We start from the raw sequence: 26,272 nt of genomic DNA, 5'->3' as shown, positions 1-26,272 counted from the left end.
GGTAGATGGCATGTCAGCGGGGCGAAAGCGTCAGTGGCACAACGGCGACAGTGTTGACAGCGATGGAGATGACGACGGCGCAACCGCGATGGGTGCAGCGTGAAGACGACGGTACGACGACAACGGAATCAGCGTGACGACGATGGCTTGACAACGGCTTCGCAGCTGCGTCTCCTTCTGAGCTTGGCTACTCCAAGGAGGGCAGATACTTGTCCGACCATTCGCTCTTTAAATAATATATAACCACAAATCGTGACAGTTGCCTTAAGCGAAGCCTTAGTGAGCCGGCAGGATGAAATGGCCGAACTTGGGAAGAGACGCGCAGCGGACTTCGGTGGCGATCGTGCTGGCAACCGTCCGACAAGGTGGCGAAGAAACGGGACACAGCGACCCCCCCCCCTCCTCCGACCAGTGCGACCACAGCGTCTAAACATTCGCACGACAGGAAGCTCTCGCTTGAGAGAACGTGTGCCTCAAAAAGGTCTAGCTGGCGTTGGCACTAGAGAGAACTATTGAGACCTATATAATATACTGCTGCGACCATACTACGGAGGAGAAAAACAAAAAAACTAAAGAAAGCTATTCGCTTTAATCAACGCCGCATTCATTCATTCATTCATTCATTCATTCATTCATTCATTCATTCATTCATTCATTCATTCATTCATTCATTCATTCGTTCGTTCATTCATTCGTACCCCCGTGACGAACGCCCACCTCCTCGTCCAACGGCACAGGCGGCCGGAAGCGCCGTTCCCCCAGCGGAGGCTTGGCGAACGGGATCCCCAGGAAGGCGAACACGGGGAGCTCGCGCCCCTGGTCGGTGAGCACGTGGCGAGCGCCTCGCACGGTGCCGAACACGCCCTTGAGGACGGGGTGATCGCGGTCGTTGAAGCGCTCCACGTAACCCAAGGTGGCCGTGGCCAGGGCCAGCGCCACCGCGAACAAGACCAGGAGCACCATGATCATCCCGCAGCAGAACTTGGAAGGGCTGCATACAAGAGGCGTGCTTCCCGTTGGGCTGCTGCCGGCGGTGTCGGTGGTTCAACCATTCGTACATTTGAGCTTACCAGCGGGTTAGGGCGGGCTTCTGTTTTCCGCTAAAGAATGCGAATGCTGATCTGCAGTGAACCCAAGGGTGTAGCAGCCTCGTCGAATTTGTCGGTAGCGAAGATCGAAAAGCCACGCCGTGGAGGCATTCTTGACGAACTCAACCCAGTTTTCTGTAGCGACTGTATACGGATGGTATCTTGCCACTTTCTTGGGCCGATCCTTGAGATAGTGCAGTCTAGAATACGGACCAGTGTGTATGTGACTATGTGCCACTGGGTATGTGTTCCTGGGACCACTAGGAATATGTCACTGGGTTAGCTGGCATGTGTCACTCTTCAATCAACATCTTTAACGCTAACTTGGGTTCACGGGGTATCGGAAGAGCAACAAGCAATATCTACGTAGTGCTTTCTACGTAGATGTCAACTGGAAAGGTTAAATGGTAAATCAACAAAATTTCGCTAATTAAGTTTTACCTAATTACTTTACGGCACGCGTTGTACTTCACGATATGCAGCAGGTGTGTTCGCTAGGCGTAACGTCAATAACTAGTGAATAACGAATCTCGGTTTATTGTTCGCGTAATGTCCGCCTATCCGTGCAATCCAGTTCTAGTATTGGAATTGTGCTATCTGGGCACATGCACTCTTTTTCGAAAGTCTGTGTACGGTGCCAAAAAAAAAAATGTATATTTCTTATGCGGTTGCGTTCGGTATTTAAATGATCGATCATCGATAGCCGACGAAAAGACACCAGAGCGAAATATTACTTAAATACTGACACGATGTTCTCTTTCGGTCCCGCTATTATCCTTTGACAGGTATATCAACGTGCAATAACTTCTCGTACTTTTTTAAAAATATTTCTTCTCCAGCGAGCCGAAGGCAGCGTACGGAAGCAGTCACAATCTTTACAGACACAAAAGTAATGGTATGAAGTCCCGATTCCTCCAGCGCGCGAATAGAGAATCACGAATTATATCATTCCCTAACGGCGGTTAGCTTGAAACGCTCGCCTATAGCCTAAGTGTAGCTTGATGCCCAGTGAAAGCAACAGTCACAAGATATTCACAGCAATTTGACTCTCCTCGGTCACGCTGGTGGCTCTCTCCTTTGCAGACGTACTCTCCAAAACGGGTCAACGTTCATGCTAGCGTACAGGGCTTACCGTTTACGCTTGGCGGTTCCTACATTTTTCGGTGTTTCTGGGACCTCTTTGCCTGCCTGCGGCTGAGCCGGCAGGGATGACACAACGGGCTCCTTGCTGCTCTGTACTTCTTTCTCCTTGGCTTCTCCCTTGTCCTCAGCCTTCGGAATGTCGGGAACTTTGGCGTCATGGACTGTCGCGCCGGCTGTCGGGGGCGGTGCTGAGGTTCCGGCAACTGCATCGCTGTCACAGCCGTTGACAATCAATCAATCAATCAATCAATACATACATACATACATACATACATACATACATACATACATACATACATACATACATACATACATACATACATACATACATACATACATACATACATAAATTATTTTCGCCTTATGGGTACAGTATGCTGCGATAATAGGTAATACTGCGAAACATGGTTGGAAATACGCGACGGTACGGTGAAATCCGTGGTCACAAAGTACGGCGTCTGCACTCTAGTGAAGCAGCACCCGCCGACTGAAGTTGTCAATGCGCTTCAATATCGCTCATCCGCGTCCATCTAAGTCCTGTGCTTGCATTCCTTCATCGGGTGTTTTCGACACCTGTACTCGACAGTGCTGGAGATAAAGGATGTTAATAATGAAACTCCAAGCGTGATAATTGTCGAGAAACGCTTTCTTTTAGTAAAGTAGCTATCAACCAGCTTCGGTCGAACAACGTCAAAATCGATGACGTCCCTGGAAGCTAGTACTGGATTTTGAAGGGGACGTCCCGCCATTACGCTTATTTTTTTCCCTACTATCTGTGGCTTCCAGTGCTCGACTTGCACTGATCCGTTGGTATAAAACTGGCTTATAGTGCATGAAACGTGTAATTCACTTATCTACTCTGCACCTATAAGCTTTCTCGTCAGACTATAGACTCGCTTGGTGGATATGTGTCAGTGGTTTACCGAAAGAGCGAAATGAACGCAAAAGCAGACACAATGACAAGCAATAATAATATTTGGGGTTTTACGTGCCAAAACCACTTTCTGATTATGAGGCACGCCGTAGTGGAGGACTCCGGAAATTTTGACCACCTGGGGTTCTTTAACGTGCACCTAAATCCAAGCACACGGGTGTTTTCGCATTTCGCCCCCATCGAAATGCGGCCGCCGTGGCCGGGATTCGATCCCGCGACCTCGTGCTCAGCAGCCCAACACCATAGCCACTGAGCAACCACGGCGGGTAATGACAAGCAAAGTCACGAAGACAACTAATATATAGGGTATTCTTTTTTTTTTTTTAGCTGCACCAATTTTAAAAATAGTTGCCTCTGGCAAATGGCACAGTTATAACGCTTGATCTAAATTGCTCGATGAGGCGGTCATTACTTCAACGGTAAGTCAATATGCTTAATTGAATAATTAACGTAACTATGCTAATTAACCTTACGGCGCATATTTAAGTTTACGAATTGCAGCTGGTGAGTTTGCATGGCATATCGACTTGGAACGAGTTCTGGGGACGGCACTGGTACTGAGATGCGTCGTCAAAGTTTCGCTAAGAATGCACTGTTGTCCTCCTCATTTCTTTCCTAAAGAAAACGCTGTTTCATGCATTGAGGCAAAAATGTAATCAAAACGCCGATGCACTTTGTTGTACACTTTGAGAATGAATATCTCGAAACTGGTGAAGTAACTCACAACCTTGCCCCAATTTTGGGTGTAAGGCTGTGAGTTATAGATTCATTTACAACATTCTTTTTTTTCACATTTAAAGGTGCAAAATGTTTACCAATGCAGTCGGCTGCGTAGTAGTAAGCGTAGAAGCTGCGGACGCGCGTAAAAATGGCGCTGGATCCTATACCTTTTCGAGTGGGCTCCTTTGGCCTCCGCAGAAGCCATAGGTTTATCTCCTTTCTGAGCGTCTTCCTTCGATGTGGCCGGCGGGTACGCGTGTTCGCTCTGGCTTGGAGGCTTTGCGCCTGCGCAGGTGGTGTAGGTGACAAGAAGGCGTTACACGCGCAGGCCCCTGTATAGGCCTACGCGCTTAGTACTGTGGGTAGTGAGCACGTTATAGTTTCAAACTTTTGCTAGCCTGAAAAGACTTAGCTAGCTGTCTACTACCTACTAATGCGTTGCCGCAATGTTGCCAGGCATTTCAAATGAATGCATTCAAAATACGCCGAGAAAACGTTTGCATTCACAAATAGAGGAATCGGAAACGTTCGCAGATATTTTTTTCTTTTCGGTGCCCTTGACTTCAAAGCACGTTATGCGCTCATCGGGATCTCCTATACTCGACTTTCGTGTAGTCAGTTCCGAGTTCTATACGGGCGCCTTGAGCCACACCCGAATTTCTTCACGGGGCTTGGTGGCCGTCGAGTCATCGCTATTCTGTCGAACAAAGGAAGGCTATTTCCAGGGCTATCTTAAGTCTATTTCATTCGACGGTAGTTGTTGGGAAAAAGGAAAGCTTGATGTGGGTTATCTTGTGGACCTAACTCTGGGGATTGTAAGGAAATGCCGCTGTTTTGTAACACATCCATCGGATCAAGTGGTCACGCATGGCGCGCGTCAATGTTATAGTGCCTATTGGCTAAACTGAGCGCTTTCGCGTTGAAATGTAAACCGCCTGGGTAACAAGAAGTATAATCCACTGTGCGCAATACAAGTTTCCTAACCGATGTACGCGCTTAACGAATTGTAGGTTCGTGCAATAAACGTAATGAAGTACGTTACCTTCTTTGGCTTCCGATTTCGAGCCGGATTCCTTGGGCGCCGCGTTCTCGGACTTGTCAACGTGCAGGATTGGTGAGAAGGCATCCGCGCGAGCCAGCGCTGTCCCGGAGCCTTGCAGAGGCTGGGCTACCGGATGTTCCGGCGGCCTTTTTGCGGAGTCGTCCATCGCGGACTTCTGACCGTGTTTGCTCCCGCGTGTGTCGTCATCTGAACGGATTAATTGAAGGCGTCATTTTAAAACGTATTGCGAGCTTCGTCTTGGGATAATCGTGCCCTCCTACGTCATAAAAACAACCGACACGTCATTTCTCGGGCATCAACCGGGCCGTCAAAGTTTGTTTTTTTTTCAAAGAGAAAGCTTTCGTTTTTTGTTTATTGCCTGACTGCGCCACTGCAGGGTTTTCGACATTATGCAACTCCCCTATACCCGCGGTGGTACAACCCACACTGTAAACTCCTTCTGTATGCTTGTTTTATTTTTTGATGTCAACAGTGATGTGTCATTGGTCACCGATTGATTGACCGTTTGGCTGCCATTGATTGAACTCGCACCAATTTGCTCTACAGTGTGCACTATACCGCGAGCGTCGAGTCGAGATGAATTTGTGAACACGCACCTCACGCTGAGATGCGTTTTGTGTACACGTTGAAGTTGCCATCTATAGACTTCGCGGCGCACCATGTTTACTTGTATGATATACAGCTAGCTCATGTACAGTGTTCCATTAGCGGTGTTGCGTTTCGCCTGCGACACGTGGTTTTGCCGGCGCGACTGCGGCGGGGCGGCAGACATTTTGGCCCGATCGTCGTCGCCGCAACGCTCATCGGCAGGTGTTTCCAGGCGCGACTGCGGCGATGCGACCGCAAAGGATCACCCTCTCATTCCAGTCATTGTGCCCGAACCAGGCGAAGCGAAAGCAGGGATCATCCTCTCATTACAGTCATTGTGCCCGACCGGCAGCGCTACGACAGGGTGCTACGAGATCGTGCTCGACATGGTGCTACGGCAGCGCTTCGACAGTGTGCGTCACCATTAGCCCATTGTACATTCACGTGCTCGTCTTTTGAGGGGTTCCTTCTTGCCCTCAACTGCGAGAGTATAAAAACAGCTGCCCCCGGACGCCAAAAGGAGGGCTCCGATTTCTTCTGCTGAGTAAAGTGCTCTCCCGTCTCTCTACTTCGGTCAACCTGACCGCCAACTCTTTGCGATGTTAAAATAAACAAGTTGTTTTGTTGTTACCAGTCGACTCATGCTTTGCCGGGACCTTCGGATGCTTCCAGTTGTACCCCAGGCCGCCAGGCCAACGCTACCCTTGGGGCTTGCGACCCAGGTACAACCACGGGCGTCAGCGCCGAGTTCCCAACAGATCGTACCAGCGGTGCGGTCCAAACATCTGGTTGGCAGCGGTGAGATCGCCTCCGACTTCAAACAACTGTCTGCCAGCGGTGAGATCGCGACAACGGAGGCCAGCAGCGAAGAGATGCAGTTGACTGTATGCTGAGCAGCTCATCGACGATCCGGGAGCAGTGCAACGAGCCCTGTGTGATGACTGGTTGCCTGCAGCGGAACGACTGCGCTGGACTCTTGGCTGCGAGGTTTGGTGAGTGCGGGACTTTCTTCTTCTGAGCTTTGCCAGGCTTTTTGTTAGTGTCAGAAACAGAGCTGGTAATTGTGGTTGTCGTTGCTGCCGGGTTAGTTTGCGGCAAGACAATAGTAAGCAGTAGAGAAAGCAGCATTCAGAGCAGCCATGGATTTGAAGTCGTTGCGCAAACCGAAATTGTTGGAGCTTGCAAGAGAGTTGGGTCTGGATGTCTCCGACAAACTCAGAAAACCTGAACTGCTAAAGGCTATTCTTGAGTTAGAGGCTGAGGATGACGAGCTGTCGGAATGCCTTGAGACCATTGAGGAGAGGGAGACTGCAAAAAGACAGGAGCGCGAACTTAAAGAGCAAAAAGAAAAAGAAGAGCGTGAACGTAAAGAACAGAAAGAAAAAGAAGAGCGTGAACGTAAAGAACAGAAAGAGCGAGAGCAACAAGAGCGGGACCGTCAACACGCTTTGGAAATGAAGCGTCTCGAGGTAGAGATGGAACGCGCTCGTAATGGAAGTCAGGCACACGGTGCAGGAGAACGCGTATTGTTCAAAATGACTGACCTGATGCGGCCGTTTAAGCTTGGAGAGGACATTGGTTTGTTCCTGGTTAACTTTGAGCGAACGTGCGAGAAGCAGGGGTTCTCTCGGGAAACGTGGCCACAGCGCTTGCTCACTTTGTTACCCGGCGAGGCGGCCGACGTAGTCGCTCGCTTGGATAGAGAGGAGGCAGAGGATTTCGACACAGTGAAATCGAGTCTTCTAAAAAAGTACCGGCTGTCTGCGGAGGCGTTCCGTCGGAAGTTTCGGGAAAATGAGAAAGGCAGAAGTGAGTCATATACAGAGTTTGCGTATAGGCTTATGTCAAACATGCAGGAGTGGCTCAAAGAAGAGAAAGCGTTCGGTGACCACGATAAAGTTCTGCAGTGTTTCGGGCTAGAACAGTTTTATAGTCGGTTACCTGAGAACGTGAGATACTGGGTCTTGGATAGGCCAGACGTTTGTACGGTGGCTAAAGCCGCTGAGCTAGCCGAGGAGTTTGTGACGCGTCGGGCTCGCGGAGCTAAGGACGGTCAAAAGGGTGAATTTGGCTCCAAGTTTGAGAGGCCGAAGTTCACGCCCATGAGATTTAAGGGGGACACGCGTAGTGCGGATGCGAGCGAAAGCAGTCCGACCAAACGTAAAGAGACGGCGGCAGCCAAACGCAGAAAGCGGTTCGAGATGAGGCGAGCGCGCTTGTGTTATACGTGCCAGAAGCCGGGTCACTTTTCGGCGCAGTGTCCGGAAACAACACCAAAAGTTGTGTTTTTTTCAATAGGCAGCACTGACGAGAACATGAAGCTTCTCGAGCCTTACATGCGAGACCTCCTCGTGAACGGGAAAGAGTGCCGAGTGCTTCGCGATTCCGCAGCTACGATGGATGTAGTTCACCCGTCTTACGTAGAACCCCATATGTTCACGGGCGAGTGCGCATGGATCAAGCAAGCCGTGGAAGCTCATAGCGTGTGTCTGCCGGTAGCAAAAGTGCTTATTGAAGGACCTTTCGGAGCGCTTGAGACGGAGGCGGCAGTGTCATCTATGCTGCCCCCCCAGTACCCGTACCTATTTTCAAACAGGTCCGATCACCTCCTGCGCGAGAAGGGGCTTTTGTTTGGTGAAGCTATTCAGGCCTTAACCAGATCGAAGGTTCGGGAGCTCGCTGCAAAGGCGGTAGTTGCGGGGCCGACGTTATCAAACAACGAAAAAGGGTCAGAGGCGCAGCAAGCTGATATTCCGAGCACGCCCGAACTGAATAAACTTGAGTCTGTAACGTTAAAGGCGCCAGATACTGGAGAGGAAACGCCCGACGCGGGAAAGTTAGAAGAGCTATCTACTGATTTGCTCATCGCGCCTACGTCAGACGGACTTGATAGGTTGCTAAAAGTCAGCCGGTCGGCTTTGATAGCCGAGCAAAAAAAGGATGGCAGCCTGGAAAACGTGCGCTGCAATGTCAAAGAAGGTATCGCCAGGAAAACTGCGCGTTTTGTGGAAAGAGGTGGAGTCCTGTACCGGAAGTATCTAGACCGCCGAGGAGTGGAGTTCGATCAGCTGATCGTGCCTCAATGCTATCGTCAGGATCTGTTGCGTTTGTCACACGGGGGTTCGTGGTCCGGACACCTAGGAGTTAAGAAAACTAAGGACCGTCTCTTGCAAGAGTACTATTGGCCAGGGTGTTTTCGGGACGCAGACCATTTCGTGAGGACATGTGACACTTGTCAGCGGGTGGGCAAACCAGGGGACAAATCGAGGGCGCCGTTGAAATTGGTACCTATCATTACGGAGCCTTTTAGACGGCTCGTTATTGATACTGTGGGACCTCTGCCGGTAACAGCCACGGGGTACAGACACATTTTGACTGTGATCTGCCCAGCGACAAAGTTCCCTGAAGCAGTGCCGCTTAAAGAACTCAGCTCAGTTGAGATAGTTAATGCACTACTGTCCATATTTGCGCGAGTTGGTTTCCCTGCGGAAATCCAATCAGATCAGGGCACAGTGTTTACTAGCGCTTTGACGACAACTTTTCTCGAAAGGTGTGGGGTAAAGCTGTTACACAGCTCAGTGTACCACCCACAGTCGAATTCCGTTGAGAAGCTCCACTCCGTCATGAAGCGCGTGTTGAGAGCGTTGTGTTTTGAACATCGAACTGACTGGGAGCTGTGTCTGCCTGGGGTGATGTTTGCTTTAAGGACCGCGCCGCATGCGGCTACGGGGTTTTCGCCAGCTGAACTGGTGTACGGTCGCTCGCTTCGATCTCCGCTTCGCATGCTTCGAGAATCGTGGGAAGGTAGGGGCGACGACCCAGTCGTGGTGGAGTACGTGCTTAAGCTCCTCGAACGCTTAAGAAGGGCACAGGAGTTGTCAGGTGAAGCAATGACAAAGGCCCAGCAGAGGGCCAAGGTTTATTATGATCGGACAGCCAGGGCCCGTCGTTTTGAGGTTGGCGATGAGGTCATGATATTGCGCACATCGCTAAACAACAAACTAGACGTGCAGTGGGAGGGCCCAGCACGAATTGTTCAGAAACTGTCGGACGTTAACTACGTGGTAAGTCTGCCAGGAAAGCGGAAAGCACAGCAAGTTTACCACTGTAATCTGCTCAAACCTTATAGACAAAGGGAAGCAGTGGTGTGCATGATGGTAAACGTTCCTGAAGAGCTTCCGGTCGAGCTTCCGGGACTAGGCTCAGTGACGAACAGGGAAGACACCGGTCAAGTCATTAGTGACCTTATCAGTAAAGCACCGCTGTCGCCCGAGCAGAAAACCGAACTACACCAGCTATTACAAGAGTTTCAAGGTCTGTTCTCTGAGAGGCCTGGTAGGACTTCTGTACTTACTCATGATATAGAACTTACCTCCCCAGAGCCAGTACGATCCAAGGCGTATCGGGTGTCACCCCGCCAGAGCGATATTATGGAGGCTGAGGTAAAGAAAATGCTACAGCTCGGTGTTATTGAGGCAGGTGAGAGTGATTATACCTCCCCTTTGATTTTAGTTGAGGTACCGGGCAAGGAACCTCGTCCTTGCGTCGACTACCGCAGGCTTAATTCCATCACTAAGGATCAAATTTATCCGATCCCTAACATCGAGGAGCGCCTTGAGAAAGTTAGTAGCGCTCAGTTTATTTCCACCCTAGATCTTGTCAGGGGTTATTGGCAGGTTCCACTTACAGAAGAGGCTAGTAGGTATGCGGCGTTCATTTCACCAATGGGCACATTCCGTCCTAAAGTGTTGAGTTTTGGTTTGAAGAACGCGCCATACTGTTTTTCAAGTCTCATGGATAAAGTGTTGCGGGGACAGCAAGAATTCGCTTTACCGTATCTAGACGACGTAGCGATATTCTCCGCATCCTGGTCTGAGCATATGGCACACTTGCGGGCAGTGCTAACCCGCCTGCGCGAAGCGGGCTTGACAGTCAAGGCTCCTAAGTGCCAGTTAGCACAGGCCGAGGTTGTCTACCTCGGTCACGTGATTGGTCAGGGTCGTCGCCGCCCCTCTGAAATAAAAGTGGCCGCTGTGCGAGACTTTCCGCAACCGCGCACCAAGACCGATATTCGGTCGTTCTTGGGTGTCGCCGGCTACTATCAGAGGTACATCCCTAGGTACTCTGATATCGCGGCTCCCCTGACGGATGCTCTAAGAAAAACAGAGCCTCAAACAGTCGTCTGGGACGAGACAAAGGAAAGAGCTTTTAGCGCCCTAAAGAGTGCCCTAACAAACCAGCCTGTGCTACGATCGCCAGACTATACAAAAGGGTTCGTTGTTCAGTGCGATGCTAGTGAGCGAGGCATGGGCGTTGTACTGTGCCAACGGGAAAATGGAGAAGTAGAACACCCCGTCCTGTATGCTAGTCGTAAGCTGTCCAGTCGTGAGCAGGCGTATAGCGCCACCGAGAAAGAGTGTGCGTGTCTCGTGTGGGCCGTTCAGAAATTGTCATGCTATCTAGCCGGCTCGAGGTTTATCATTGAGACGGATCACTGCCCTCTCCAATGGCTGCAGACCATCTCTCCCAAAAATGGCCGCCTCCTGCGCTGGAGCCTCGCTTTACAACAATATTCCTTTGAGGTGCGTTACAAAAAGGGGAGTCTCAACGGTAACGCCGATGGCTTAAGTCGAAGCCCCTAACGTAGGAATCAGCCTCAAAATTGTTTGTTACTGATGTTTTTCTTCCTGAGGCAGGATTTTTTTTAACATATTGCTTTTGTTTAGTGTTTCAAAGTGATGATATGCTTTCTAGTGCAATTTTTCAATTTGTGGACGCGTTCTGAGTGATGCTAGACTACTGTAAGGAACTAGGCAGTGGTATAAAAAGGGGAAAGAGCCTGGCAGGGCTTAGTGAGGGTTGTGCCGTGCTTGCTGACTGAGCGGTTGAGTTTCAGCGTAGTTCTAACGCTTGCCGGGAACGAGAACAAAAATGTGAACTCTCCCGAAGTCACTTTGCAGTGTCCCGTGCGAACCTGAACGAGAGAACGAGGCCTTCTCTGTGCGCTGCGCTCAAGAAACGTCGAGGGACGCCCGACTTCGGTTATGAGCATCATCGAGCGACATCCCTCCGGACAGCGGATGCAGTCCCCTGTCCATCGGGATCTCCTTCCCCCGGCGGGGCGGTCTGTTGCGTTTCGCCTGCGACACGTGGTTTTGCCGGCGCGACTGCGGCGGGGCGGCAGACATTTTGGCCCGATCGTCGTCGCCGCAACGCTCATCGGCAGGTGTTTCCAGGCGCGACTGCGGCGATGCGACCGCAAAGGATCACCCTCTCATTCCAGTCATTGTGCCCGAACCAGGCGAAGCGAAAGCAGGGATCATCCTCTCATTACAGTCATTGTGCCCGACCGGCAGCGCTACGACAGGGTGCTACGAGATCGTGCTCGACATGGTGCTACGGCAGCGCTACGACAGGGTGCTACGAGATCGTGCTCGACATGGTGCTACGGCAGCGCTTCGACAGTGTGCGTCACCATTAGCCCATTGTACATTCACGTGCTCGTCTTTTGAGGGGTTCCTTCTTGCCCTCAACTGCGAGAGTATAAAAACAGCTGCCCCCGGACGCCAAAAGGAGGGCTCCGATTTCTTCTGCTGAGTAAAGTGCTCTCCCGTCTCTCTACTTCGGTCAACCTGACCGCCAACTCTTTGCGATGTTAAAATAAACAAGTTGTTTTGTTGTTACCAGTCGACTCATGCTTTTCCGGGACCTTCGGATGCTTCCAGTTGTACCCCAGGCCGCCAGGCCAACGCTACCCTTGGGGCTTGCGACCCAGGTACAACCACGGGCGTCAGCGCCGAGTTCCCAACAGATCGTACCAGCGGTGCGATCCAAACAGCGGCTTGCTCGATGTTTGCGCGTGCGTGCGTGTGTGTATGCGTATGTGGTGTGTAAGCATGCGTGCACACGATGTACGTGTATCCGTGTGTTAATTGCAGTAAACCCGCGGATGACTTTTGGGCTTCAACTGGAGCAGGCGTCGTCTTACGTCTACAGTAGCGGGGAAAACCGCGCGCGGCATTCGGGAGGGGAGGCAGAGCGCGCCAGCATTGTCGTCACCACACTTGCGGGTGTCCTTGCCGCCACGGCAAAGAAGTGATTCGAGCTGAATAACAACGGCTGAGTTCAGCTATCCTGGGAGGGGAGGGTATACATAGTTGAATGAAAACATCTTCCACGGAAGTCCGTCTGGTTGGGAACAAGAGTTGAAAACAAAAAATTACTGACTCCAACCAATAATTTATTTGAAACCCAGCGTTTGGGGACCAGCTAGGTACATAGTTCGTCGCTGCGTTTGGCCACGTGAGTGAAACGGCCGCTTCTCACCGGTCTGTCCGTAAAAAAAGTAGCTCCGAGACCAATTCGCTCCGCGCAACGGAATTGTCGCTCGCGTTTTTCGCTCCACTGTGGACGTAAACGTTTTATACGCTGCTACTCCTTAGAAGCGCGGCCGCTTGTTCAAACTTTACGGGCGCTTAGCTGGGTCCCCACCTAATCTACTACGATCGCCATAGCCTCCTCGTCGGGAACTCACCACATCCCGGCCACGGCGGCCGCATTTCGATGGGGGTGAAATGCGAAAATACCCGTGTGCTTAGACTTAGGGGCGCGATAAAGAACGCCATAGGTGGTCGAAATTTCCGGAGTCCTCCACTATGGCGTGCCTCATAATCAGAGAGTGGTTTTGCCACGTGAAACCCCATAATTTGACTCACCGCTTTCGATGGAGTGGATGAGCTCCATCACCGCAGCCATTTGCTTTTCTTGGGCATCGCTCTTCTCGCGTTTCGTGTCCCTGTTCCGTACCGGCACGCTCGGAGCCGTCTCATACGAGGTCGTGGTCGTGGACATCAGGTCTTCCGCCTTGCTGGACTTCATCGTGGCGCGTACTGCGGCGCTGTGGAACGTTTATCGTGTCGAAAAATGCAGCATAGACGAAACGGAGGCACGGTCTCGTGGAAGTCTTCTTCTTCAACAGTCTACACAGGGGCCGCGTGCACCCTGTTTGTGCCCCTATTCGAGGCTCGAGCTGGTTGCCTTAGTAGTAGCGCGTTTATTGTACAAAATATGACGAGCCTAAGTACGAAAGCATACCGGAGCAAATATTCGCAACGAGATGAGCCGTGTGTCTGTCGCAGCGAAAATGCGGAGACCGTGCACTCCACACATCCTACTGGAATGCGAAGGTATTCACCGAGCGAGAGCCGCAGGTCGCGCACTCTTTCCAGAAGCGCTTCGATGTAAAGTGGGTGGAAACATCAACCAGTCAGCAGTCGAGATAAGCAAGAGACGTTTAGAGTATTGGTGGGGAAAAAAAGCAGGAGAGAGACTGATACGACCGAATACTTTACAGGCATAGGTAGCGGTAAGAGGTAGATTTAGAAGCCTTAGGGGAGATAAATAAGATTAACGAGATGTGTACAAAAATGATAGATTGAAGAGCATGTACACCATAGCTCAAACAGACTAAGTGACCATTTGTGAACGCCCCATTTCAATGGGGATGCCAATAAAACATCACCATCATCATCATTCTGCAGAGATTGCGAATTATTCCCGTGGTCAATACCCACTCCTGGGATTGGCTCCAACAACAAGAAAAATATGTATCGAATTAATAGCAAGGGAAGTGTGCATTTTTAAAAAATGAGCAGCATTTCAGCAATGTGGCAATTTCGACTTGTTGGCGACCCATTACAAGCATTAATGTTGGGCTTTCGGACGAGGACAAAAGAAGTGACAAGACATGCTTGCGTCTTGTCAAACACTTGGACACGCTAGCGCCAGGCCACCCTTGGTTGTAGCATGTCCTGGCGACGCACTGTAGTGATTATTAGGAATAGAATAATATAGCAGAGTATCGCGCAACACGATTGAATTCAAGCATGTGATCGTCACGTCAGAGCGCGCGGTAGGTTGTAGTGCTCCCGCTCTGCATGTATACAGTCATAGACTTTCTCACTATTACACATAGAGGGAAATCTGGCGCCACCATCTATGGGAGTTTCCTAAGGGGCGCTGTGCTGTCATGAGAATGATGGTATATGCGTCTACGAGGCTTGTGTTCGCTAGTGTTGTAAGAGGCTTCGTCTAAAACGTGGATATGGATACGCGAATAACGTGTTCTTAAAGAAAAATCTTCATAAAAGGTTTTTATTCACCCATATATTACATCTTCCAATAAAGTTTGCTCACCTACGATGCATAAGTAAGCCAAGAAAAGCAAGAACAGACGACAAACTGTTCCAAAGTGAGCGTGAATCTTGTTGTCTGTCGTCCAACTTTAGCGGTCCGCTGGTACATTTTACGTTTAATATAATAGTGCATCCAATAACAAGACCTCATAATTAAACAAAACATGTTTTTGTATAATAATAAAACTAAAATAGCCTTTTACGTGCTGTTTCAGTAAGAAATGAATCATCGTGACAGACGGAACGGTGCCAGCCAGGCGCGTCTTCAAGGCGTCCTGGCTCTCCGAGAGTGGCGCGCCAATCCGAAGTCGCAATACACCGGCATTCCCATGCATACCACAGCGCAGCAGCACCAGATTTCCATCTAGGTAATATGGTGAGAACCCCTATGTATACAGTACAGCTGCGCATGTGCGTATCAATTAAAAACTACCGCGAACCAAACACCCCCGGCCAATACACTGAGTCTCGGAAGTCGTGTGTTGGGCCGATACGGCGAGTAAAAAGCGAAGGGAACAGCTTCACGGAAAGTTCCCTTGCCAAGGCCACGGTGGCCAAGGACATAGGGTTTCCTACAATAATCACTAGTGGGAGCGCTGGCGCTGCAATTATTCAGCCACTAGGGAATGATGGTTAGTACACGGATTTGTCTGATCTTCGTGGTACAGGCGTTCTTATGGCTTCGTCTATTACGCTTTGTCTACTTTTATTGTCCTAAATTTCGCAGCAATCTTAACTTTTATTTTAATGCAGAAAGTAATAAGATTGTGAACACGCATAATCGCTGCTAAGTGCAGCGGTTCCGCCTGTCCGTGCATCCGTGGCGTAGTGGTTTCAAATATCGGCCTTCTGTGCTAGAGGTCCTGTGTTCGCATCCTACTGTCGGACACCTTTAATAACGGTTATTTAATTATTTAAAACGCACCGCTTTCTTGAAACTGATGAGATTGCAAAGTCGCGAAGCCGTTTATAAATCCAGAGGGGTGAAGTTTAGATAACTCCATGTATGTACTATCCATCATGCTCATGCTGCGTGGAACCGTTCGCCTTGCAGCTCCCGCAGACACTAGCGCCCACAGCCCTCTGGTAACTGTATGAAACTCTATGGTCAAAACAGGCTGCGTGACGTAATGATCTCGCCCGATCGTAGCACATGAGCACGAGGTCGCGGGATCGAATCCCGGCCACGGCGGCCGCATTTCGATGGGGGCGAAATTCGAAAACACCCGTGTGCTTAGATTTAGGTGCACGTTAAAGAACCCCAGGTGGTCAAAATTTCCGGAGTCCTCCACTACGGCGTGCCTCATAATCAGAAAGTGGTTTTGGCACGTAAAACCCGAAATATTATTATTATTATTATTATCGTAGCACGTGATGTCCATGGCGGCATGCTTTTGCGCAAGGAGCTATAGCAGAACGAAAACGCGTGAACAGACAGACATAAGCGCAAACTTCCAACGAAATGTTGTCGGTGGGCTTTGTGAAGTTTGCGTGCAGACGCGAGGTGGCGCACATCAGGTCAGGTTGTACTGTGGAGTGACAAGACTACAAAGCGTGAAACAGCCACGTCCAGTGTAATTGTGCCTAACGAAGAAGTACTGATTTTTTTGGCGTCTTAAGCAATGAGCACTCGCACGTAACCCGCATAAATCATGGGTCACTGCCTTCGGAACTTATGATGGCGACGGATACGCTTTTTGTTTCAAGGTCGGCTCGAAGGCCTGTCACGTGGGCTGAGCGTTGTGGGGCATGTTCAGAGCTGTCCTACACGGTTCTGTGCGTGCAACAAAAATGTATTATATATGGGGACTACTTTAGGGTTCGCGAAGTTTGCACAGATAACTTCGTAGAAGGATTTCCTTATCCGTGTTGCTGTACCTGCATGGTCTACCTCGATGCTTGTACCTTAATAACATCGCAGTGTTTAAAAGCTCATGCGGTACGCACCGAAAAACATAGGTGCGTCGTGCACGACAGGCCAAAAGCAGCCACTTATGGACGAGGCCCCTGCAACCAATAACCTATCACTCTTTTGTGTCAACCCTATTGATGCTTCACGGACACATTAATTTTCCCAGGGGATTGATTTTGGCGGCCTCAATTATCCCTCTTGTCGTCTCGATCGCACGGTTTCGGTCACCGCGCAGTCTTCAAAATCAGGTCGACAAGAAGCGGGCAGACATAACTAGGAAGTCAGTAAGATTTTACACCTGAATTTCCATGCTGATTTTGTAGAAGAAAGCTTTTCATTGACTAGCATGGTCTGCAAGTTTCTTCTTACTGTTACTCGTGCACAACTCGCGGTCGTTCCGACGCTCTAGCGACGTTCGTCGGGAGCTCTCGGTAAGCTCGTGTGCAACGGCCAATGCGTGCATTCTTTGGTTGTCATCGTCGTACAATTATCATTCGAGGCGCGTTCTCTAATTAATGAAGCGCGCGACAATACACGCCTTTTGAGAGGCACCGTGCGAGGAGTCGGGGTGACTGCGAGCAACGCGGAGTAAACGAAGCTTTTTTTTTTTTCTCGGTGTGCTCAACCGTTGCGGACGGGGTCGTACAAGTAGCTCGCGCGGCACGACCAAAGCAAATTCCTTGGCTTGGCTTGAAGCGGCTTCTTCAGAAGCACGCCACAGCCATGCGAGAGGAACACCCCCATCCGTTCTCTTCGCCTTTGAGCTACCTGCTCACGTGACGATGGCCGGCAGCCACGCCCTGTGGGCCGCTGGAGCCCCCGAAGAGAAAGTTCATCAGCTACCGTGTGCGTTTCGAGGGCAGGGAAGAGGATGTCAATGCTTAACTGGAGCGACGGTGCTCTTACCTGCGGTGAAAAACAGCTTACAAGGACACCCGACGAACAAAACAAGTAACGAAACATTAGCAGCAACAATAACCAACTACAAAGACCAGCAAACAGCGACAAATACCAGCAGCAAGTTCCACCAATCACCAGACGCCCAAAACCGAGAACCATCGCCGCATAGACGCCATATACATTCAGAACCTCGCTAGTCCTTCCCAAAAAAATGACGTGCTTTGCCTCCACTCAATCGTGACAGTCTCGCAAATTTAATCAACGTCAACCAATGAAAAGGACCAGCCAACAAAAACGACAACGACCAACGGCAAGTAGCAACAACAACCAGCCATCAAAACCGGTAACCATCACTGCCGCACCAAAACTCAAAGGACCGCCTGCCACTCCTCGAAAAGACGTACTTCCGCTCCACCTCGTGACAAGCTCACCGCTATCGGGGAGGAAAAGCTTCTCGCTTGCATTTGTTTATACCCGCCCAAGGTGCAGCCATGTTTTCATCGATGCCTCGACTGGCAATTAAAAGGTAAAAGCGAGGTGAGAAAGTTAGCGCGCCCCCTCTCCGGGGAGGCGGCCATTATCGTGAGCGTCAACTCGAGGCGTGGCAGCCGCACCTCGAGATGCTATCTGCCGGGTACCCCGCGCGCTGCAGGCATTTTTTCTCCGGCCTTTCTTATATAACTTCGCCGTTGCCGGATTGCTAGCTAATTCTCGACACCTGCAAATAAGCAAGCAACTGCGAGGCTAGTAGGTTACCCGTTCTTGGACGGCGGGTGCGACCGAGCGCCGCTTCCGGTGGGGGGGCCAGCAGCAGTGTTTGGAAGAAAGCGTCCGCCTTCTACGTGCTCTGAGAAGCCGCTACGTTCCTTGAAAAAAAAAAAAAAAAAGTCTAGACGCTCCCTGATCTCCTGTTCAACGGTTTTCGGACCGATGGGTTGTCGTAGAGTCAGGTATACGAATGGCGGGCTAAACTGCACGGCGGTTTTCACATAGCTTTTCGTGTTTGACTGGCATTGGAGAGATGGAGCGATTTTTTAACGTGGTAGCTTCCTTTAGTTACTTCGCCCACTTTGGATGAACGTCGGCCGATGTCGCGCAATAATGATAAAAAAAAAATGGCGGGGCATCTATCCTTTAGAGATCATTGGCGACTCCAATGCTATTAGCAGTCGATCTGATGGTTATTGCGTAATTGTTTATCGTATGTTTTATGTAATGAATATTATGAAAGGCGGCACACCCTCAGTGCCACATACCCAGTGACTCATTATGGCACAATTAACGCGCTAATGCGGTTGCCCGGGAGTTCGCTAACCGGGCGCCATTGGTATAGCTGTCCAACCCAGATGACGCACCGACAGAACCACTGAATTACACTGAAACTGTACGACATTATTGAGATAGCAGGAGACACTTCGCCAACCACATAATCCCCTTAACCGAGAAGATGCTGTCGCGTAGCGGAAGTTCCCAAGAATGCTAATGGCATTAAAACCGGGAGAGGGTGGTCATCTCGGGCAACTAGGTGTGTGCTGGCTGCTTCCTTGTGGAGAAGACAACATGAGACATCGGGCATGTACCCGAACCGATAACTTCGCAACTACGTCTCTGATATTGGTATGTGTCCATTCTTGGCCAATACCCAGTACGGCACTGCGTCTGTGGTATTGGTATGTGGCCATTCTTGGCCAATACCCGGTAATGGATGTGCCAAGGCGTCACAAGGGATATTTAGCCTTAAATATATTAAATCAATAGCGCCGCATCTGCAACAGACAGCTTCGCGTACACCGACGACATTTGATGGATGATTGCCATTGCGACCAAGATGCTGTGGATAGTCGCGCTTGCTACGGATTTATGAACAGGAGTGCTGTGATTGTAGCAAGATACACGGTGTCGTGATATCATTCGGTATAGTGGTTGGCAGCGAGATGGCCACCTCCTTGTGTCTGCTGATGTGCCCATAGGTTTTCGAGATTCACAGGTAGCATGGGGGATATGCAGTAGGTTGCACAAGAAAGCTATTGCTGACTTTGGCCGTCATCCTCAATGGCTTCCGCCACAATTCTTCTTTTTTTTTTGTGATAGTAAAGCTTCCAAGTCGGCCAGAATCGAAGAACTCACCAGTTAGTTAGCATTCCGGAAAGAGAATAGAAGCAAAAAAGACAGGAAAGTGCCACTGATGAAGGCGAAAATGATATTTTAAGTTAAAGAGAACCAGCCAAGTCTATTGAAATTCTCCAACTCAAGACCACGCTCTCGTGCAAAAATTTTTTTACAGCCTTTGAACATCTCGCCGACGACGAGGCTCCTCTAAACGTCCCAAGAGAGCCCTTTGGGAGACAAATGTTGGTTGTTGAAATTCGACAAATGCTCGGCAAGGGATTGGGTGCTTACAACCCAGAATCGAACTTGGCAACTTGTGCGGGATGTTCTCGCCTCGCGTAGACTCTGAGATTGGTGGTGTCTGTGCACGCACATCGGAGGCCACGGTAGGCTGTACCGTACGAGCGGTTGAAAGCGACGTTGCGCACATATTGCGAAGAAGTTGTTCTTGAACAAAAGTGCCGCGTTCATACCAGCTCGCGCCGTCGTTCCGCTGAGTCATGTGCTGCTCACGTCGCAGTCTTTCGTGACATGACACCCCTTCAAAAGGGACACATACCACCGTGTCAAACGTTTCGCGCGCCCTCTCGGAATGCGACGCTGGTCTTTTAACTGCAGTACAGGAATAGATCAACCGACGCTGCACGAACCTTCGTTCCCTGGCAAACGGACAAAAAAGAAAAAAAGATATGAAAAGCGCGTGCGTTCTCGCCGTAAGTCGTCGTCTTACGTCGTTGGTCCCGGCGCGACTGCTGCGCTAACGACGCGATGATGTGTGGCCGCTTGCGGATGCAAAGAAGACGAAGCAGAAAGAACGCGCAACGCGACGTTGGGGAGGCGTGGTGGCTGCTTGAACTCACCGTGGCCCTAAGGTCGTCTGCCTTTCGCTCCTATATCTGCTATACTCTCTGTCTTGTACGCGGTTTCCTAGAAAGCTTTCACCAATAATTTTCTAAAGGGAATTGCGGTGCCAGTATACATACGGGGGTGCAAGTGTGGCGGTTCAGCTAGGGGTGCTACTATATACGGACATTGCCGAATTACGCCACATTGTGAAATTCGCCATCTTGTCAGCTCTGATTGGCCCGGAGGACAGCTGCGACCTCTCTGATTGGCCGAAAATACAGCCGTTAGAGAATACGACAGTGTGGCGGAACTCGGAAATGTCCAGTGAAACACCCCAGCATGGGAATGATGGGCTGAACGCGCATGGGCCTAAACTTGGTCCTCCTGGCTTCATGGGGCTTTGTTACTTCGCGAATCAATCAGTTTGGACGAAATATTGCGTAATGCAAGTACAACGATTCGCAACGATTTCGCACGTGGGCGTATCCTTATTGGCTTTGTGCGTTTTAGGGGGAAAAGGTGATTTGTTGTGGATTAGGAAGTTGAAGCGGTAGACATTAACGCCACAAGAATGTTAGAAGCATCGACCGCGAATATTAAATAAATGTATGCACTATCTGCATTTCCCATGGGTGTAGCTACACTATCCCAGTGCCAGAGTTTCCTTCAGTAATTCTTGTAGGAAACTCTGAGGTTTACCACACCAGCGTCATCGCCGCGAGAATCCCTCACTGAGTAGTTTAAGGTTGTTTCGGTGCGCATGCGGGTGATAACGAAAATATGTCTACAGCGTCCCGTTTCCTGAAACTTTTATCAACGTGGACACATATGGGAGAAAAATGACGTCACCCAAATGATAAGATGCTCTCTCTCTCTCTCTCTCTCTCTCTCTCTCTCTCTCTCTCTCGGTTTTGTTTTTGTATTTTTCTCACCACTTCAGAAACGACAGTTAGCTGACGTTTCGATTACTGGATCAGCATGTTGCTCACGAAATGGAAATATATACACATTTGTCAATATTAGGGCCTCCCATGCGCATTCGTCACCTAAGGACGTCAACTTATATAACCCCCCGGAAAAAAGACTTCATTATTCCAAAGGGGGGATCGGGAAGGAAGAAAGCGTTATGTCGCCATCAACATCACCGTTATACATGCATTATACATGTTCACGTGGTCACGACACTCGCGGCGTACTTACGGTATCCGGAATGAAAACGCTGCAAGGATTATAACAGGGGATTGAAAAATGAAGTCTCGAAATCCTAGTGGGAAGGATTAGGTGGGAAAAAAACGAAAAAACACAGGGCTTAATGGCCCTGCAGGTGTCTTCGGACGTCTCAGCCTTCGGACGCCACCTTAAATTATCCGTCCTTGCGCAGCTTAGTGCGTCTCTCTCTCTCTCTCTCTCTCTCTCTCTCTCTCTCTCTCTCTCTCTCTACGTTTACGTACGTGCGGGTTCAATCCGCTTGACTTTCGCTGAGATGGACCTGCCAAAGCCAATTACGGCCGCGTCCGTTCCACTTGTTGTCTTTGTTTTGGTCAGCGTGCCTCTCGGCGGCCTTTTCTGCCTCCGGAAAGGAAGCTGCGGGCCTCCGTCGTCTGCGACCTCGCCCTTGCGACCACTTCTGCTCCCTACGCCTCGATCACCGTAAAAGCGTGCACTGTTGCGGAAAGCCGGACCAAAATGGCTGCCGAGCATTCATGACAGCTTTCCTCGCAATTCTGCGCCTGCATGCACGTGTGCGAGGTTTGTCTCTGGCTAACTGGCGCGTTCTTCCGTCGCGTCGACAGCTAGTCGTGAGACCGTTCACGGTAACGTGCAGTAACCGAGCCGCTCCAAAATCGCGCTCGTGAGCACAGGCCCCTCATTGGCCTGCGACGCTGCTCTATGTATACTTCCGGCTCGTTGCATGGTATTAGGACGCGGCCACGACGGGCCACCTCGTTTCTCAAACGGGACGTCCCGCAAGTGGCGCCCTCCCGCGGCGTCTTCTCCGGGAAAGGACGCCGACGCAACGAGTGCCAAACTCTCAACCAACGATACTTTGTTATTTTTTTTAGATTGTTAAGCCAAGCTGCTCACCAACTCGTTACGCGTCTCAGCGGGTGTGAAAGGCGGCTGTTCCTGCTGTCTTCTTTGTCTTTTCTTTTTTTAAATTTCGTGTTACAGTGAAACGCGAATGAACCGCGGTCGCTTTATTAGTTCTTTCTTTCGCTTTCCGCTCCTTTTCTTTTTTCTTCTTTCCCGAGGAATCTGGGCGTGACTTCGTTTAGAGAAACGAAGCTGCGCGGAAGTTCCGCGGGCGCATCTAGATGTTTGGCGCTTTTGCGGACTGTCCTTCGGCGAGAGCCCGCTGCGCTTCGATTGCCTGTTTCGCGTGCGCATCATTCTCTCGCTGTGCGCGTGGGTCGAAGCAACCTTTCTCTTCGTTTATTTGCGGTATGTTTCATTTTGAGTCTCCGAGGCAAACACAACAGTCGAGCTCTTTCATTCCCTGCCCGAGCTATTTACCCGTATCCCTCTCGAGCTGGTGGCCTCCCACTGATCGACGCCGGTGTGCTTAAAGCCGAAAGGGAGCGAGCAAGAGAGAACATAATTCTTTGGCAATTCGTGCCTCTAGAAAAAAAAAAAGAAAAGAAGCGATGAGAAGCCGAGGAACAATGGAAGCGCCGAGCAAACCGAGTGGTGTCAGCCAATATTTACGCTTCTATTCCCACTACACTGCAAACCCGATGATCCTAGCAGGCTGCACAGCACTGACCGACCCGCCGTGCTTCTGTCTTCTAAGCAAACTCTGTCTGCGAACGTATAGTGGCGCGTAAGAAATATAGTGGCCGATCTTGTTTTTCAGGACTGAACCGGCCATAATCTGAGCGGGCACTTACGGGCCTGGACACCTTTAAAAGAGCCTTAAATCATGGCAATATATGACTATGCGCGTCCTCGTTTAGTTTCAGTACGCGTGGGATGTCTTAATTTTGTTCAGCAGTACTCCGATGCGAGGTGCCACTGGAAGGGAAACTAAGGAACGGCCGCAGAATGGGTAAAAGCTGGCCAACGTGCACCATTTGGTCTGAGCATGCTTTCACAATTGACGCCGAAGCGACTCAGTTATTGAGGTTGATGATGGTTTTATTGAACCATCATGGTTTTATTCGAGTATACGGTTTTATTTAACCATCATGGTTCGTGCGATGGTTTTATTGAACCATCGGCTAGGGTGAACGAACCTTGGCGTTAAAGAATAAGTGTAGTAAAAAAAAAATTAGGAATGATGATATAGAACCTTGCCGGGAATACCGATGTCATTTCTGAAATGGTCAATATGTCCTCAAATACGTCGCGAATCATGTATGTGCAAGCCGGACCTTTAGGCCTCTTGCGCTGATGTTTCAAACCATGGACACGTGGCGCCACCTGCGGCGAGCGGCGGCGAAAAGTGTACGTTCCGTGCGCGCGATCACTTAGGGGGTTAGATTATCGTCTGGCAGCGAAAAGCCGAGTGCTTGGCAAAGAGATATCGCTATTGCCGTTGTGGCTAGGGGCATGTCACAACGATGTATATGAACACTGCAGCAGGTAAATAGGTAGGTAGAAAACTTTATTCAGGTCCGGAAGAATCTTCATCCCGTTTTTACTGGGGCAAGACTGCGGGCCGTTCCCATGTTGGGATGGGAAGGCCTGCAGGCCTCACCGCCGCATCGTGGGCCTTCTGGACAGCCCGCAGTTGGTCGATCCAGTCGAGGCTCTTGACCAATGAACAAGATGTTCCCGCCAAATGTGTGGCTGTAACCCGCCGCGGTGACGTAGTGGCTATGGCGTTGGCGCTGTTGAGCACGAAACTATGGGATCGAATTCTGTGGAAAAAGAGAAAAAATCCCAGCCACGGCGACTGCGTTTCGATGGGTGCGAAATAGAAGGAAAAAAAAATTCCCGTGTACCGTGAAGTTGGGTGCTTCTTGTGGTCAAAATTAATCCGGAGTCCCCCAGCACAGCGTGCTTCATAATCAGATCGTGGTGTCGGCACCTAGCATCCCAGCATGCAATGAAATATGTGGCCGTAGTCTTATCTCAAGTTGGCTGGTATTCACGATGATGTTGCACCGGCCGTGACCACAAGCTAAACGTAACGCCGGCTATTTGTCCAATAGTTTCGTTGTTGCGTTCCATTTTGTACAACGTTCCGTCTTCCCAATGACGTCTTTTGAAACGATATAAAATTAATGATTAACCGAAAAACCACGATAGGGAAGTATACCGTCAGTCTTTGACCAAGGCTTCTATTCTCACCTTGGTCTGGCGCAAGTTTGGGTAATATCGATTTTGTGCTTCTTATCAAATTTTCCAAGCAAAAACAAACTATGCCCGTGGACACGCTCTTCAGTCTTCATTACGCAGGCGACCCGCGAAGGCAACTCGGACTACTTCCCTCACCTGTACCATGTTTGCGTCGGGAGCCCGTTTAGCAGAAAGGTAACCAGAGAAAGAAAAAAAGAAAAGAAAAAAGAGCGGGAAATAGCAGTGAGAACAGGGTTTATAAGAGGGCTCCCCCCTCCTCCTTTCCTGGGTATACTTGGAGCAGCGGTCGTTAATTAAACGAGCACCCGAAGTTCCGCCCGTGACCGCTGCAGCCGATCAGCTCGCGGCATGGGGTGAGCGTCGACTTCATAGGTGCTTGCACGCGCTCCGTTCTTAACCCCCCTCTCCCCTCACCACGTGCTTCTCCCGAACTCCTGCTTCTCTGCTGCTTTATGTGAAGACAGGAATCCTGATGAATTGGCTTGTTGAAGAAGGATAACCCTTGGGCGGCTAGCGCTGCAGCACCCCTGCTTTCGAGATACAGCCATGCACCTTCTCTTTTTCTTTCTTTCTTCTTTATTGGGGGGGGGGGGGGGGGGGAGGGATTTGTGGTGCTGCACAGCGATGCGGCACACGGAGCGGAAGGGCTCGCTTCTTGCCTGCCTGAGTTTGTCTGCAAAGTGTGTAGGATCTTGTGCCTAAATAAAATTAGGTGTGTGTGTGTGTGTGTGTGTGTGTGTGTGTGTGTGTGTGTGTGTGTGTGTGTGTGTGTGTGTGTGTGTGTGTGTGTGTGTGTGTGTGTGTGTGTGTGTGTGCGTGCGTGCGTGCGTGCGTGCGTGCGTGCGTGCGTGCGTGCGTGTGCGTGTGCGCGCCTCCTGGCGCATGTTTGCGTATAAAACCTGAATGTGCGAGTGAAATGTGGTGTTCATTCTGAAATTTTGCTTTCGCCGTTCCTCAAGTTTGTTCTCGTGTATTGCCATTAAAATATCATAACCAGCGTGGTAGGTTGTTCTTTAATTATTATTATTTATTTTCTGTCAGTAGCCTTCGTGCCATTCTTGGTCCCACTGAAAATAAATACTAATAAGAATTAAAGAAAGAACCTAACGCGTTGGTTATTATTTGGTAACCACTCCGTTTGCGTTGTGATTCGTGAGGGTCAGCATTTTCTGCATGCCAATCGCTAACTCGTCCTTGAGCAGCTTTTATGTCGGTAAAGAAAGGTGCAGGCTTCAAAAGTAGTTCTAAATATTTGCGCACAGAGTGGAGCCCTATTACGACTCCCAAGTGGAAGTGTCCAAAGTGCCCCCCCCCCCCTCCCTTTCGAGCCAGAGACGAATTATTACGGCTCACGTGCTGCCTAATTGCAAACGAGACGACCGCAAGCGGCTGTTGTGCGACTCTAATTACTTTCGCTCAGTCTTCATCACCGAAAGACCGCACGTAAGATTGCCCCAGGAGGCATTTGAGAAC

The 26,272-nt window shown here is 50.1% G+C and overlaps 2 protein-coding genes across 3 annotated transcripts in view; one reads left to right on the top strand and one right to left on the bottom strand.

Annotated features, from left to right (window-relative positions):
• LOC142559943 (acetylcholinesterase-like) overlaps nt 1–13,480 on the bottom strand; it is a 29,415-nt gene extending 15,935 nt beyond the window's left edge. The window contains exons 1-5 of the mRNA XM_075671645.1: nt 13,252–13,480; nt 4,928–5,134; nt 4,053–4,170; nt 2,221–2,442; nt 718–991 (exon numbers count right to left, since the gene is read on the bottom strand). Coding sequence (XP_075527760.1) covers nt 718–991; nt 2,221–2,442; nt 4,053–4,170; nt 4,928–5,134; nt 13,252–13,414 — 984 coding nt within the window. The 5' untranslated portion in view covers nt 13,415–13,480. The remainder of the gene's footprint in view (nt 1–717; nt 992–2,220; nt 2,443–4,052; nt 4,171–4,927; nt 5,135–13,251) is intronic.
• Nucleotides 1–26,272, top strand: part of LOC142560139 (lactadherin-like) — a 124,635-nt gene that overhangs the window by 12,223 nt on the left and 86,140 nt on the right. The window contains exon 2 of one of the 2 annotated variants that reach the window (XM_075671991.1): nt 14,946–15,098. The exons of the other annotated variant lie outside the window; for it this stretch is intronic. The gene's annotated coding sequence lies outside the window, so the exon portion shown is untranslated. The remainder of the gene's footprint in view (nt 1–14,945; nt 15,099–26,272) is intronic. 2 annotated transcript variants of the gene reach the window in all.

This window comes from Dermacentor variabilis, chromosome 10 (genome assembly GCF_050947875.1).
Source record: "Dermacentor variabilis isolate Ectoservices chromosome 10, ASM5094787v1, whole genome shotgun sequence".
NCBI classification, from domain to species: Eukaryota; Metazoa; Arthropoda; class Arachnida; order Ixodida; family Ixodidae; genus Dermacentor; species Dermacentor variabilis.
Note: the sequence above shows the minus strand (reverse complement) of the source record. Positions and strands in the feature narration are given on the sequence as shown.